Here is a 16,671-nt window from a genome sequence, read left to right as displayed (position 1 = left end):
GCCCTGGGACCAAACCACAGATCCATTTGGTCCCAGTAAATCTCTCTCTTTTAAATAAATTATTAAATACTCTCTAATCTCTATCTTTCCTCAGTTTCTCCGGCATTACAACTTAAGCTCTCCTCTCCTATGCCATGGTTAGGCCCTCAGCCATGGTATCTCACAAAAGTTCCTGCTTCTTGCATTTCTCCAAAGGCTACAAACCAGAGTTGCCTTCTCTCCCCTGGAACTGAACCTATGAATTTAAGTACCCAGAGCCAACAGTCTTCCTGCCCTTCACAACTGCACTCATTAGGTATGTACTAGCTCCTTCTCCCTGCAGCCACAGTCCATGATGAACCTGGTCTGCACAGCTGTGCTTGGGGACCCTTGACAAAGGAAGATCTCTCAATCTTTTCTTACTCAGCTGTTAGACTCCAACAAAGTTAGTGAGATTAAAGTTTCTAAAACTGAGGTTGCCTTACAATCCAGTTGCCCCTAGGGCTTGCAGTTTGTTGACTCTACTCAATCAGTCTGGAGACATTTGCAATTCCCTTAGGTTGAACCTACACATTAGGAAATCAGATCTTTCCAGAGGTATTCTCAATTGTCTCAGGAGGACAATTACTTTAAACCCATGTTTATTTCTGCTGTTCTAAGGCAAAGTTCTGTCTTTTTTTGTGGAGGAAATTTAGAGCTGAAAGTTTTCTGACTTATTTTGCCACCTGCATAGAATCCTTTCCCAATAATTTTTTGAACTATGATTTCTAGGTACTACTTCTGATAATGGCTTGTAAGTAATCCAGGAATTCTTAAATATCTCTCCTTGATCTATTTTTGAGGTCAGCTGTTTTTCTGAAGATAAATTTCACATTTTCTTTTGTTTTTTCCCCTCCAATTCTTTTGGTTTTGTTTTATTATTTCTTGATGTCTCATGGAGTCATTAACTTTCACTTGCCCAATTCTAGTTTTTAAGAAATAATTTTTGAACTTTTGCACTTCTTTTTTTTTCCACTTATCCAATTCTGCTTTTTAAGAAGTTATTTAAATCATTGAATTTTTGTATCTCTTCTTCCATTTGGTCAATTTTTTTTGTAAGGTGTTATTTTCTTCAATTTTTTTTTGGTGGGTTTTTTTCCTAATCTAGCTGTTAATTGCCTTTTTATAATTTTCTTTGTTTGCTTTCATTTCTTTACCCATCTTTTCCTCTACCACTGTTACTTCATTTTGAAAATAAAGTTTGTAAGCTCTTCCAGAAATTCCTGTTGGGTTTGTGTCCAATTTATTATTATTTTTCTTCCTTTAAGGCTTTCCTTGTTTAACTTTGTTATCTTCTGAGTTTGTGTCTTGATCTTTCATCAAAATAGTCTTTTGATTTTTACCATTTGTTCTTTTTTCCACTCTATATCTTGATTTGGAACTTTGTGCTAATATTGGATTCTGTGAATGGTGTGAATGATGAAGGGGCACTACCTTGAGTTTCAGACTTTTCTGCATTGCTGTTTTCAGAGATAGTTCTGAAGGATTGGAATTTGCTGGTATTTTCACCGTAGTATGTTCTGGGAAGAGGTGTGGTCGCTGCTTTTCTGTTTTGTACTCTGGTCCTTACCTAGAAAGGATCCCTGGTTCTCTCTCAGAACTTATACTTCCTCTTGACTGAAAGTGCTCCTCCCTGCTCCTGAACTATGACCCAGAAATAAATATAAGCAATGAAGTTGTCATACAGTGTCTGGTCTTGCAAATAATGCTAGCACACTAGATTATTAGGGATCCTAAAAATCTCTTTCTTACCATTTGCAAGGTCCCATTACTATCTCTGTGAGATTCATGAAATTCTTACCTTTTCTGCCAGTTTTGTTTATTATTCTTCTTTGCATACTAATTATAAGAAATACAAAGTCCCACCTCCTTCTTTCCTAGTATATTTCTCATTCTTTTTAAAAAAAAGAAAACCTGTGATGCATGGAAAAGTTGTTGGGGATATAAAGACAAGAAAATGCCTCGTCTTCAAGATTACATTCTATTGAGGAAAAACAACACCTAGAGTATACAGATAAATAAGCACAAAATATAATAAAAGTAAAAGTATCTCGGGGGGTAGGAATAACAGTTAAATCTAAGGCACAGAAAAAGGCTTAATGGAAGAGATGACAGGAGTTAGCCCTGGAATGGTACTCAATGGGTTGGAGAGGTTGTGACTTATACCTCTGGAATAATTACCTAAATCAATGAAATCACAAATCTATTTAAGCACTAAAGTTTAACTGGGAAAGCATGTTTGGAATTTTAAAATTTGGCTTTATACCATCAAGGAAGGAAGACCTTTACATTATTAATATGCTGAATCTGAATCTGAAATAGCAACAAAGCATCTGTATGTCTTTTACCCTTTACACATTTACTTATTTATATATCATGATTGTATCCAAGGATTCTTAAGACCCTAAAAAGAGAGTCTTGCAATAAATGTATTGTGACATAGAAGAAAGAACATCAGACTTGAAGTCTCAGAACCTGATCTGAATTCTAGTTTTTTCAGTGACTTCTTCTGTGACTCGTGAGGGAACTTTTCTAGACCTGCTTATTGATTTATGAAATGAGAGGGTAGGACTGTATGACACTGAACGTCACTTCTACCTTTACATATATGATCCTATGGTCAGGCATATACAAATTACCTTTGAAATATAATAACTTTTATTCAAAATTTCCATTGTAATAAAATAAGCTAAAGCTTATTAGTTTATAATAATTTACCTTCAAATAAAAACAAATGTTACAGGTCCAGCCATTCTGCAAAGAAATTTGGAACATACCCAAAAAGATATTAAACTCTATATAACTTTTGACTCAGTAATAATACCTTTACCAGGTATAACTCCAAAGAGATCAAAGAGAAAAAAAGATTAATCTGTACAAAAATATTTATAGAAGCTCTTTTTGTGTGGCAAAAAATTGAAAACTGATGGGGTGTTCATTAATTGGAGAATGGCTAAACAAATTATTATTTGAACATGATAGAACAGTATTGTGCTATAAGAAATGATGAAGGAAATAGCTTCAGAAAAACCTGGTTAGACTTTTATGAGCTGATACAGAGTGAATACATCAGGAGAATGATTTATACAATAATATAATTATTATGAAGATAATTATCTCTGGAAGACTTAGATATTCTGATCAACACAACGATCAACCACAATTCCAAAGGACTCATTAAAAAACACTATCTACTGCTTTTCTGAAAGAAAGGTTATGAACTCAAGAATACAGATTGAAATATACATACATATACACATATCTATATGTGTACATATCTATATATGTATGTATTTTGGACATGTTTAATCAGGGAATTTGTTTGGCTTGTCTATGCATATTTGTAACAAGTTTTGTTTTTCTTACCTTTTCAAAAGGTAGAAAAGAGGGAAGGAGAGAATACAGAATTGTAAATACAATAAAAAAAAATTTTAAAAAAGCAAATGTTACATACCACATAATTACTGACTGTTTCTGTCACAACACTACGGACAGGTGCTTTGGAGCCTCCTGGTACTGCGATAGCAGGAGAAGGTGGAGGAATCATGGCAGGTGATATAGAAGCTTGTGGTGGAGGTGGTATAGGCACTGGAGGCGGAGTCATGTGAACAGGTACAGGTGCTGGGGATGGTACAGGTGGTGGTGATTTGGGTCTAGTAAGAGACGGAGATGGTTTAGCCTCTGGCGCTGGAACCACCTTGCTGATGACACTGTTAACACAAAGGAAGAAATGTATTTAAGAATAAAACTGAATATAATTCAACAAACATTAAGTACCTACAATGTTCAAGGGACTGTATGCTAGATGTTAGAAATACAAAGAAGAAAATAAAATACTTTTTGCCATCAAAAAATTTATATTCCATTAGAGGGATATAATATGTACAAAAAGAAAGTCAATACAAAGAATTTTAAGAGGTGGAGTACAAAGACATCTGAGGGAATTAAAGAAAGGTCTCAAATAGGAGATGGTGCCTCAATCAGGCCTTGAAAAATGAGAGGAATCATAAGAGGTGGAAGTGAGGAAAATATATGTTCTGGCACGATGTGATAAATAATTTAGCAAATTCATTTTACTCATATTTTAACAAATTATTTTTAAGTTTTTTTAAGTCTTTTTAAGTTTTGATTTAGAAAGAGAAGAAAATCAAAGGTTTACATTAGTTTCTATTATCATCTAACCAAAATAATTTTTATTATCATTATTTATTTATATATCTTATATATATTATACATAATATATAAAACATATTATATATCATTATTATTCTCCAAAAAAACATAGAATAAATATCAATCAGGGTTCTTTCCCAAAGTTCTCAGTTCTGTATGTATGTTAACTTACTTCTTTCTCTAAAAGGCTACGAAGCTGTCTCCAAGATTGATTGGCCCAGAAAATTATGGTGTAAACCAAGTTTCTATAACTTGGCTTCTCAGCACCATGTCCCTTCTTAAGGTACATGGAATCTATAGAGTCTCAAAACTCCATCCAGATTTGTAGTATGTCTCAAGAACACATAAGTTAACACTGCCCTGAGTCACACTATTCCTTAGCCTGCTGACCAGGGATGTTTTCCTTATAACACCAAAAGTTTGTTCCTTTACTGAAGAGTAAAGTATTGAAGCTAAGAGACAAATCCTTGTTAAGTATCCTTTCTAGCTACAGCTAAAATAAACTTCCTTAAAAAAACTGTCCTAGAAATGGCTACCATTAGACAAAAATATATATGTAAGTATGTATACACAATCACACACACATATGCAAAAGCATACTATACATATTTTTATTTACCAGTCCTTTCTCTGGATGCAGATAACTTTTTCTCTAGTTCTTTGTATGGATATTTATAATAATCAAAATGACTTACTTGCTTAAAATTGTTCTTAAAACAATATTGCTATTACCATATACGAAATAATGAAGAGTAGAACCAAGAAAAAATCATATATGGTAATAGCAATAGGACAGACTGGGGAAGAAAAGGGAAAAAAGAAAGTTACACAATAACTTATCAATTTAAAAGAAAAAGCAAGTTGTACATAATAGATTTGTAGTTTCGTTTGCAATACTCTTTTTTTTCTAATTTATTATGGAAATGCATGTTTTATCTCATAAATTCAGTTTTTGTTTTTGTTTTTTTAAGGAAGTTTTTAAATCTTTACTGTCTTCTTCTGAATAGGAATCTATATCTTCTCTTATCCCCATAATAGCTGTCTATGATTGGGTTCCTTCTCTTTGCTTACTCATGATTATTTTATTTTTTAAACACATTTTTGTAATAAGGTTCTAATCCCAAGGTATGGGTACTGTGTCTGAGCCTCAGGTCCTTCTTAGAATTATTTTCTGAACTTTGCCTGGGGACCCAAATTTGGGCATTCCTCTCTACTTCCAAGCCACACAAGTCATGCTCTTGTTCCCTCTAGCAGCTGCTAACTTCAGCTCTCCCCTCTGCCTGGAACAGAAACCAGGAATTCTACTCGTCTGCAAGTGCCCACAGCTAGCTGGATCCCTGCTACTGTACTCACCAGGTATGTGCTACCTCTTAGTCACTCACAGTCAACACAGTTCTGCTGGAGTCCCAAGACAACAAAGGGTCTTTCAATCTTCTCCTACTCAGCCATCAAACCCCCTGACCCAGTACTGTCCAACTTTCAGTATCCATAGGTGAAAGCTCCTGAAGCTGAGGTAACTTCCCACCCAGCTGCCCCTAGGACTTCCTGTCTATAGATTCAACTGAGTCAACTTGGAGGTGTTTGCACTACAATCGGTCAAACCTTTACCTCAGGAAAAGTCTTTTTTGAGATCCTATCAAGTTGTTTTAGGAAGAAAATTTTACCCCTACTTTTGTTTATTTTTTGCGGCTCAACTTCACGTTAAGGTACTGTTCTGTCTCATTTGTGGAGAAAATTTGGAGAGCCTGGAATTTTCTGGCTTTTTCTCAAGCCTTTTCCTTTTGTTTTGTATGACCTACAATGTTTCATTTCCGGCTAATATTTGGCCTACTTCTGAAACTACCAGAAGAATTAGCTTGAATCCGGTTAAGCCCACCACATCCATTAACACACTACCGTATAAAACAATGATATTAAAGACATTCTTTAATCAACACAGTTATATATTAGCACTCCGATTAAATTTAAAATAATTTGATTAATTTTTTTTCCATTTTTCAACATCATTATTTTCAAATTTCTAAAATTATGCATGATGCTTAAAAAAAGTAATCTCCTAGACCAAGCTGGATTTTTGCTAAGGAATCCAATGTCATAAAAGAAATTGGGACCAGAAAAGGGAGATGAAGGTGTGAGGGGCAATGTTTAATATTAGATTTACCTTAGTGAGGTTACAGATCCTTCTTCAAAGATATTACTAATAATAAATGCTGTTGATTTCATACTCTTGCTACAAAAATGGCAAAAGAAATTTACAAAGTACTTTATCAAGTGTTCCCACAACTCTGTAATCTAATTTTTCCTTATAATTCTTCAGAATAACCCCCTTACTGTACATACAGACCTCCATCAATAAATTCAATAAAGGCTGTTCTTCACCTTCTTTCCTCTCATTCACTCCTTTACCTTTTGCAATCTGGTTTCAAACCTCACCACAGAAGTGAAATTGTCTCTCCCAAATTACTAATATTTCAATCACAAAATAGGATGGTCATTTCTCAGTCTTCATTCACTGCTGCATTTTACCTTCTTGATCACCTCCTGCTCCTAGATATTTTCTCTTGTTTTTGTGCTACTCTCTCCTTTAACTGCTCTTCTTCAGTTCTCCTAGATGGTTGACTACCATCTATGTCATATGTTATAACTGTTTCCCAAAGCTGTTTTGAAACCTCTTCTTAATATTTTAGCTTGGTAATGTTATCAGTTTCCTTGATTTTAATTATCACCTCCTTGCAAAAGATTCACAGATTTTTTTTCCTAAAGTTCAGTCACACATAGCCCCTTGGATATTGAGCATATCAAACTGTCCTTTTCACTGTTATATTACTGTTAGTTTCTAATATTCAACAATTTGACATACATGAACTTTCTTATCTGGGTCTTCAATGTGTGCCTGCAGCACAGATAGGAGTAGTTACCAGGTTGCATTTGCACAGGAACTGCTTCTTAGGATAAGAGTTCTAGGTTGGAAATGTTATTACCAAGATTTTTGAGATCAAAGTTCTTGGTCTACATCAAGATCTAGGGGTTAAGGTAATGGTGGTTGCCTCTCCCATTAGAAGAAATGTCCCCTTGAGAATAAGTTTGGATCATTCTTTGTATTTGCATCCTTACTACCTAGCTCAGTGACTGGCACAAAGTTTTCATTTAGCAGCTTTTCAGTCCTGCCCAGTTCTTCATTATCACTTTTTGGGTTTTTCTTCCCCCAAATATAGAATGATTTACCATTTCCTTCTGGACCTCACTTTTATTGTTTTGTCATTTCAATTATATACAACCCTTTGTGACTTTTTCTGGGGTTTTCCTGGCAAAACTTCCATTTCCTCCTCCAGTTCATTTTACAGATGAGGAACTGAGGCAAACAAGATTAAGTGACTTACCCAAGGTCACACAGCTAGTAAATCTGAGGACAGATTTGAATTTATGATTTCCAATTTCTAGGGCTATACTCTACTGACTTCTGATACCTAGAGTAAGTTATTAATAAATGCCTGCTTGCTTGATGGATTGCTTATTTAACTTTTCCTTTCAAAGATGACTTTAAACCTCATTTTTTGCCAACTTAGTACTTTTACTCATCTTAACTCTTAGCTCAAGAACTGCGTCCCTCAAGAAGTACAACAGAGGATGGCCGAGTGGAAAAAATAATAATTCTAGAGTCAAAGGACTTAGTCTCAAAAAATGCTTCTGACATCTGCTACCTGCTAGATCTTTCTGAGCTTTTGTTACCTCAACCATAAAAAGAGGAAGTAAGCCTAGACTGCCTTGGATTCCCTTTCACTTCTTAGCTCCCATTTACTTTATATAAAACCTGTATGTACCTAGTAATTTAGATGATGTCCTGAAAATATCTGTATTTTAAAGGTGGGGGATCATTTTTGGCTTTCTCTATATTCCTAGCACTTAGCACAGTACCTGCATATACTAAGCACTTAAATCAATTTGTTAACAACTTTCCTTTTTTTTTTTAAACCAATGAAATTATCATATATTTCCTTAGTAAACTGATAGATTAGAGCAATAAATGCTAGAAACACATCATGTTTGTTTTTAAGTGTATACTGAATTTAAAAACTAAGTAATAAGTAATAAGTTTACTTATTTAGATGGCAAAATTTTCATTAAAATGGGAAAAATATTCTTTAATATAACATAGACTCCCAATTATAAGAATATTACATAACAGTACAATGAAGTAATTCGCAGACAATTTTCAAAATACGTCAGGTAATTTTTAGCATCATTGCCACATTAATCAAGTAAGAAAAGTTATGTTAATAGCAAGATTTGAAACTGAAAAACCGCTTATCTTTTTATGAAAAACCGCTTATCTTTTTATGATTAAATAATCTACAAAGTACTTATTTAATTTAGAATAATAGTGGAAAAGATAACAGTAAAAATCATTTTTATTATATGTAAAAACATATATATAACACAAAAAAGTAGTTTTGTTTAGTTACTACCATTAATCTTTGCTAACAGGGCCCTTCAAAAGATATATTTAGTAATACAGAAAAGGAATATACTAATAAAAACCAATTCTCAATTATTCATACACATGAAATAAATCATGGAAAAGAAAAGAAATTAGCAGTTATAACATCTAACTGGTATGGGAAGGAAGCTTACTCTCAGAACCCAGCTTTTTGTTTTTCCTAGAAGTAAGGAATGAATCCAGATTCAACTGTAATGATTTCAATTAGACTCTTAGAACACAATATGTTATTTACCTTGATGTAAAAATAAGGCTGAAATTTACTTTTCAATTTAATAAACATTTAATTAAAGTCTATTTTTGCAAAATATTGTGCTAGGTGCCAGAAAATAAAAGGGAAAATGGTTTCTATGCTCAAGAAACTTATATTATATGAAGGAAAGGAGGATATAACATGCAGATAGATCAGTACAGTATTCAGTTTTAAAGATATAATTAGGGATTATGCTATGGAGAGGTATAAAAAAATGTTACATTATCCCAAAGGTACTACCCACCTATTTTTTTTTACTGATTCTGCTCACCTGATCCTTGTTCTCTAATTTTTTCTAATGTCTTCACTTTCCTTTATTAAGTCCCTTTTCCTTATGTACATGTTAATATTTCAGGTCTCCTGAGTTTAAGAATATACTTTCACAAACAAGAGTTTAAAAATGTACTTTAAACATCCACTTATTTCCTTTTTTGTGCCTATGAGAAAGAAGCCTATTTTTTTTTAATTTAAAAGTTAGAAATATTGTAGCCATACGATTGAATCAAAAGATGAGTTTATAGCATTAGTGACCCAGCAAATGGTAGTATTTAAGATAAGAATTTTTTTTATTAACCATTTGGGAGTTGTGATATTTTACTGTTTGTTTAAGGAGGTCATTTCTCCTTTCCACCAAAGAATGTGTCATGGAATACACTTTTTAAAAAAATCATTAATATCTCTGGGATAACTCAAGTCATCTTAGGCTTTTCAGTACGGTGAATCATGTTGTACAAAGTATAATCTTTGTTAAAATATATAATTCTATATAATACTTACAAGGAAAAGTGTTTTAGTAGGAAAAAAATATATGGTCTTAGAATGAGAAGACATGGGTTTCAAGTATGGGTCTATCAGCTATGTGATTTAAGGCAAATTATGTAGTATGTAATAATTAATTAAGGACTGGAACTTCTGGGAGTAGAGTAAAGATGGCTGAATGAAGTCAGGAAGCTGCTCAAGCTCTCTCAATTTCCCTGAAAAACTACATGAAACCAAACCTCTTTACAGTCTGGAAATGACAAAGCCTATGAAGAGACAGAATGAAACTATTTTCCAACTCAAAATAAGTTGGAAGGACTTCAAAAAAGGTTAGTCCCACCAGAGTGAAGGGTGTAAAGCCTAGCTCAGATGATGTTTTGGGGAAAGCCAAGTGGGAAGGTCTTAATCACAACAGATCAGCAAACTGGGATTCTCCCTTGGTTTTGATTCAATAAATCAGACTAGACCAGTGAAGTGGCCTCTAGTCCCAGCAAAAAGGAAAACTGCCAGCCCAGGAAACCAGGCAACAACAGGCAGGAGTAGGTCAGGCTACCCCCCCAGCCCTGTGAGCAATATACCAAACACAGAGGGTTCCTATGCTCAAAGCCAAGACTCAAAGTTGTACAAGAAAATTGGGACAGGAGTCCCTATGCTCCAGAAGCAGAGCTTAACTTTAAAAGTCATGAAATGAGTGGGAGGAGGGAGGGAAGAAGGGAGAAGAAAGAAAAAAAGCAAGAAGCAAAAAAGAACCTTAATCATATAAAGTTACTATGGTCACTGGGAAGATCAAACACCAACTCAGAAAAGGACAAAATGCCCCATATGTGAAACCTCAAAGAGGAATATGAATTAATCTCAAGTCCAAAGAGCCTTTGTGGAAGAACTCATAAAAGATTTAAAAAATCAAATAAGAGAGGTACAAGAAAAACTGGGAAAAGAAACAAGTGGTATGGAAGAGAGAGAGAAAGGCAACAGCTTGTTAAAGAAAAATAATTTCTTAAAAAATATAATTGGTCAAATTTTTAAAAATTAACTGAAGAAAACAACACCTTTAAAAGTAAAATTAATCAAATGGAAAAGATGTAAAAGTTAACTGAAGAAAATCTACATTTAAAAACTAAAACCGGGCAAATGGAGGCTAGAGACTCTGAAGACATCTAGAATCAAACTAAAAAGAATGGAAAAAATAGAAGCAAATGTAAAATATATTGGAAAAGCAACTGACCTGGAAAACAGATTCAGGGGAGACAATTTAAAAATCATTGGACTACTTACTACTTGAAAGCCATGGCAAAAAAAAAATTTTTTTAAAGCACTTGAGCAGTATTCTACAAGAAATTATCAAGAAAATACTCTGATAAACTAGAACTAGCTGGCAAAACTGTCATTGAAAAAATCCACTGATCATTTCTTGAGAGAGATATCCCAAGGAAAACTCCAAAAAATATTGTTGCAAATATGGAGAAGCCTTGGTCAGAAATATATAATATAATAAAGGATTGGAGGGCCTGGAATACCATATAATACCATATTCCAGAAGGTGAAGGATTTTAGATTACAACCAAGTATCAACTATCTAGCAAGAATGAGTATCATCTTTAAGGGGAGGATATAAACTCTTCAATGAAGTAGGGGGCTTTCAATTATTTCTATTAAAAAGACCAGAACCAAATAGAAATTTGATCTATAAATAAATCTCAAAAGAAGAATAAAAAGGTAAAAAACAAAGGGGAAAAAAAACCCACATTATTTAAAAGTTAAATGGTTTACATCCCTACATGGGAAAATATCATTTATAACTTTTGAGAACTATATCTTTCATTAGGGCAGTTAGAAGGGACATATATAGGCAGAGGATATGGGCATAAATTGACCCTGACATGAGGTGATGTGATATTAAAAAAAAAAAAAAAAGACATTAAGGAGGATTCTGGGGAGATGGTGGAGTAGGTCAGTACATTTCCAAGCTCTCCAGATTTTCCTCACAAACAGAACAAATTTGTGTCTCAGGGCAAACACAGACTGGTGAAAAATTAAGATGACTTGGGGCAGAACTGGGTCTTCCTGGAGCAAGCCAGGATTAACCGGTGAAGTGCAAACACCACTAGGATAACTCTGTAAGAAACACCAACTGAGGAGCCCTAGAGCTAGATGAGTTTGGATGGAGTCTCAGCAGGAACCACAGAAACTTTCACCTCCTGAACTGCATGTGGAGTTTGAATCCCAGAAGACTGAGTGAAGCTTGTCTGATTAGGAACATTAGGCCCAGCTGTGCAGCAGAGATGCAGCCTTGGGCTAGAAGGAACCAGCACACCAGTGAGTGCAGAGACACTTGGAGGAGGGTGAAGTTTTTGGTTTGGGGTTCCAGGTCAGAGGACAGAGCTGAAGTGAAGCTAGAGGTACCATACCCTTGCCCCTATGATTAGAGGTGTTTGTATTAATACTTCTCATTTAAAAAAAAAAAAAAATGAACCACCACAGAAGAAAAAACCCATACACAGAAACTTACTATGGGAATAGGGAAGATCAGGGTTCATATTCAGAAGAGGACACTGAAATGCAAAAAAAAAAAAAAAAAAACTTCTACCCCAGACTATCATTATATGGCTTTCTGCCCAGAGAGAATTTATAGAAGGACACAAAAAAGAAATTTGAAAATCAAATGAGAGACACTGAGGAAAACAAAACAAAAATCAAAAAAAAAAAATTGAGAAGATTATGGGAAAAAAATTACTAACTAGAAAAGGAGCTGTAGAATCAAAAACCAAAATAATTCTGTGAAAATTAGAACTGACAAGGGAAAGTCAGTGAAGCTATAAGAGATCAAGAAATAACAAAATAGAGTATGAAGAATGAAAAATTAGAACAGAATGTGAAACTTAAACAACAAATTGTTTAACAACAACAAACAAAAACAAAATGTTAAAAACAACAAATCTGGAGAACAGAGCAAGAAGAAAAAACGTAAGAATAATGGGACTAATGGAAAGCAGTGACTAAAAAAAAAAAGTTTGACACAATAATGCAAAAAATCACCCAAGAAAATTATCCTGAACTTAAGAGGAAAGTAAAAATAGAAAAAAATCTACTAGACACCACCTCAAAGATATTATTGCCAAATTTCAAAATCCCTAGGTCAAAGAGAAAATACTGCAAGAAACAAGGGGGGGGGGGGGAAATCAAACTATTCAAATATGCTAGAGTTGCAATTAGAATTGTACAGGCCTTATCAACAGCCACAAGAAAAGACCGCAGATTCTAGAATCATCTATACTGGCAATCAAAAGAACCAGACCTGCAGCCAAAAATATCACATCCAGAAAAATTGCCCATAATATTGAATGAAACAAACAACCAAAAAAAAGACATTCAACAGATTGCAGATTTTCAGGACTTTCAACCAAACCTGAGCTCCATACAAAATTTAATATATAGAGCCAAAATCAAACATCGATTTCAAGGAACTTAATATGGACAATTTGTTTATATTTTTTTACATGGAAATGTATATCATTTGTTCAATACTGATATCAGTAACTGGAAAGCTCAAAAGAAAGACTGGGCAAGTATTGAGTATGATTTGATTCCAAACACAAAGTTGCCTAAGAAAAAGTAAAAATAGTAATTATGTTATACAAATGAGATACAGAGGAAGAACAGACATAGTGCTTTAGAGGGTGGAGGAGGGCTAGTAGTTCTGAAAACCTACTCACATTAGGAATAGGTCAAATAGGTAACACTACATATATACAATGAAGTAAGGTATAGCACCTTCCTAAATCTATAAAGAAATAAGTGGGGAGGAATGGGTGAAGGGGGAAGGAAAAGGGGGGGGGGGGGAAGAAGACAAAGGAGGGAATCTATGAATGGGGTGGAGATTAAGTAATAGCAAGACAAGTTCAGGAGAATTAAAGAAGGAAGACTTAGCAGCAATAGGAAAGAAGATATATATACAAACACTATAATCAGGATCAAGTGTAGAATTTATTTGGGGGAAAAGAGGGCTAGTAATCACTGATCTTAGACAAGAGTTGAACTTTAGATTCAATCAAGATCACAAAATAGAAAATTTTGATTACATCAAATTAAAAAGCCTTTATACAAACAAAACTAATGCAAACAAGATTAGAAGGGAAGCAACAAACTGGGAAAACATCTTCACAGTTAAAGGTTCTGATAAAGGCCTCATTTCCAAAATATATAGAGAATTGACTCTAATTTATAAGAAATCAAGCCATTCTCCAATTGATAAATGGTCAAAGGATATGAATAGACAATTTTCAGATGATGAAATTGAAACTATTTCCAGTCATGAAAGAGTGTTCCAAATCACTATTGATCAGAGAAATGCAAATTTAAGACAACTCTGAGATACTACTACACACCTGCCAGATTGGCTAAGATGACAGGAAAAAATAATGAATGTTGGAGGGGATGCAGGAAAACTGGGACACTGATGCATTGTTGGTGGTGTTGTGAACAAATCCAACCATTCTGGAGAGCAATCTAGAATTATGCCCAAGAAGTTATCAAACTGTGCATACCCTTTGATCCAGCAGTGTTACTACTGGGCTTATACCCCAAAGAGATACTAAAGAAGGGAAAGGGACTTGTATGTGCCAAAATGTTTGTGGCAGCCCTGTTTGTAGTGGCTAGAAACTGGAAAATGAATGGATGCCCATCAATTGGCGAATGACTGGGTAAATTGTGGTATATGAATGCTATGGAATATTATTGTTCTGTAAGAAATGAACAGCAGGATGAATACAGAGAGGTTTGGAGAGACTTACATGAACTGATGCTGAGTGAAATGAGCAGAACCGGGAGATCATTATATACCTCAACAATGATACTGTATGAGGATGTATTCTGATGGAAGTGGATTGATCAATGATGGACAGAAGCAGCTACACCCAAAGAAAGAACACTGGGAAATGAATGTAAATTGTTTGCATTTTTGTTTTTCTTCCCGGGTTATTTTTACCTTCTGAATCCAATTCTTCCCGTGCAACAAGAGAACTGTTCAGTTCTGCCCACATATATTGTATCTAGGATATACTGTGACATATTTAACATGGATAGGACTGCTTGCCATCTGGGGGAGGGGGTGGAGGGAGGAAGGGGAAAAATTGGAACAGAAGTGAATACAAGGGATAATGTTGTAAAAAATTACCCTGACATGGGTTCTGTCAATAAAAAGTTATAATTATTAAAAAAAAAAAAGATTCAATCAAAAGATAATATAATACATTATATATCAGCCATACTAATATTGTTTTAGATGCATGTTTTCCTACAGGTAAATGCACATGTGTATATATTTATGTGTGTGTATCTCTGAATATATATAGAAATGTATGCATGTTCTCTCTGTATGTGTGTGTGTATACACACACACACTTGTGAGTGAGAATGTATTTGTACATATATATATTGGGAGGGCAGTGTGTGTGTGTGTATATGAATATATAAGTGCTTAATTATTGCCTTGTAGTTAGTGAGGAGAATGAAAGGGGAAAAAAGAATAAAGTAAAAAAAAAGTGTGCAGTAGAGAGAACAAAAGAGCAACCTACAAGGAAGCAAGGAAAAAAAAGGAATTATATAGAAAACAGAATGGACATAGAAAGGATCATACCTTTTTCTTAGTGGTACATGGTATCTACATAAAAATTAACCATGTATCAGGGCATAAAATCCTATCAAATGCAGTAATACTAAATGTATCCATTTCAGATCACAATGCAATAAAAATTGTATTAAATAAGGGGCCAGGAAAGGTAGATTAAAAACCAATTGGAAATTAAATAATCTAGTCCTAAAGAATGAATGGGTTATACAACAAATCATAAAAGCAATCAATAATTTCATCCAAGAGAATGACAATAATGAGACTACACATCAAAACTTAGGGGATGCAGCCAAAGCAATTCTGTGGGGAAGTTTTATCCCAATAAAATGTTTACATGAATGAAATAGAGAAAGAAGAGTTCAATGAATTAGCATGCAATTTAAAAAAGGTTTAAAAAGAACAAATTTAAAACCACCAATTAAATGCCAAATTAGAAATTCTGAAAACCAAGGGAGAAATTAATAGAACTGGAAGAAAATTATTAAACTAATAAATAAAACTAAGACTTGATTTAAAAAACCCAATAAATAAACCTTTGGTTAATTTCATTGGAAAAAGAAAAGTAAACAAAATTATCAGCAGCAAAAATGCAGAGTGAACTTACCCCCAATGAAAAAAAAAATTAAAGCAATAATTAGGAGTTATTTTGTTCAATTGTATGCCAACAAATCTGACAATCTAATTGAAATAGACACCTATTTACAGAAATATAAATTGTCCAGAATAATAGAAGAGAAAATAAAATATTTAAATAACGCATTTAAAAAAAAAAATTTAACAAATCATCAGGAAACTTCCTAAGACAAAATCTCCAGGACCAGATAGATTTAAGTAGTGAATTATACCAAACATTTACAGAACTACTAATTCCAATATTATATAAACTATTTGAAAAAATAGCAAAAGAATCCTGCCAAATTCTTTCTGTGACAGAAATATGAAGCTGATCCGAAACCAGGAAGAGGCAAAATAGAGGAAGAAAATTATAGACCAATCTTCCTAATGAATACTGATGCAAACATTTTATTTTGTTTTGAATTTTTGAAAAAATTTAATTTTTTTATTATTTTTCTCTTTATAGGTCTCAGTTTCCCTCTTTTTTAGCTTTTTATATTCAAAATAAATCCATAGTTTTCAACATTTACCCTTTGCAAAACCTAATGTTTTTCTTCTCTTATTTGTTAAAGATAATATTTCTAGTACAATATTGAATAATGGTAGTGATATGGGCATTCTGGTTTCACCCCTAATCTTATTTGGGGAATGCTTCTAGCTTCTCCCCATTACATATAATGGTTACTAATGGTTTCAGATAAATGATGCTTATTATTTTAAAGAAAA

General features: G+C 33.8%; 1 protein-coding gene across 1 annotated transcript in view; it reads right to left on the bottom strand.

Annotated features, from left to right (window-relative positions):
- TAF3 (TATA-box binding protein associated factor 3) overlaps positions 1-16,671 on the bottom strand; it is a 229,250-nt gene that overhangs the window by 18,105 nt on the left and 194,474 nt on the right. Inside the window, exon 5 of the mRNA XM_031938510.1 lies at positions 3,473-3,728. Within this exon, the coding sequence (XP_031794370.1) occupies positions 3,473-3,728 (256 nt within the window). The remainder of the gene's footprint in view (positions 1-3,472; positions 3,729-16,671) is intronic.

This window comes from Sarcophilus harrisii, chromosome 5 (genome assembly GCF_902635505.1).
Source record: "Sarcophilus harrisii chromosome 5, mSarHar1.11, whole genome shotgun sequence".
Classification (NCBI taxonomy): Eukaryota; Metazoa; Chordata; class Mammalia; order Dasyuromorphia; family Dasyuridae; genus Sarcophilus; species Sarcophilus harrisii.
Note: the sequence above shows the minus strand (reverse complement) of the source record. Positions and strands in the feature narration are given on the sequence as shown.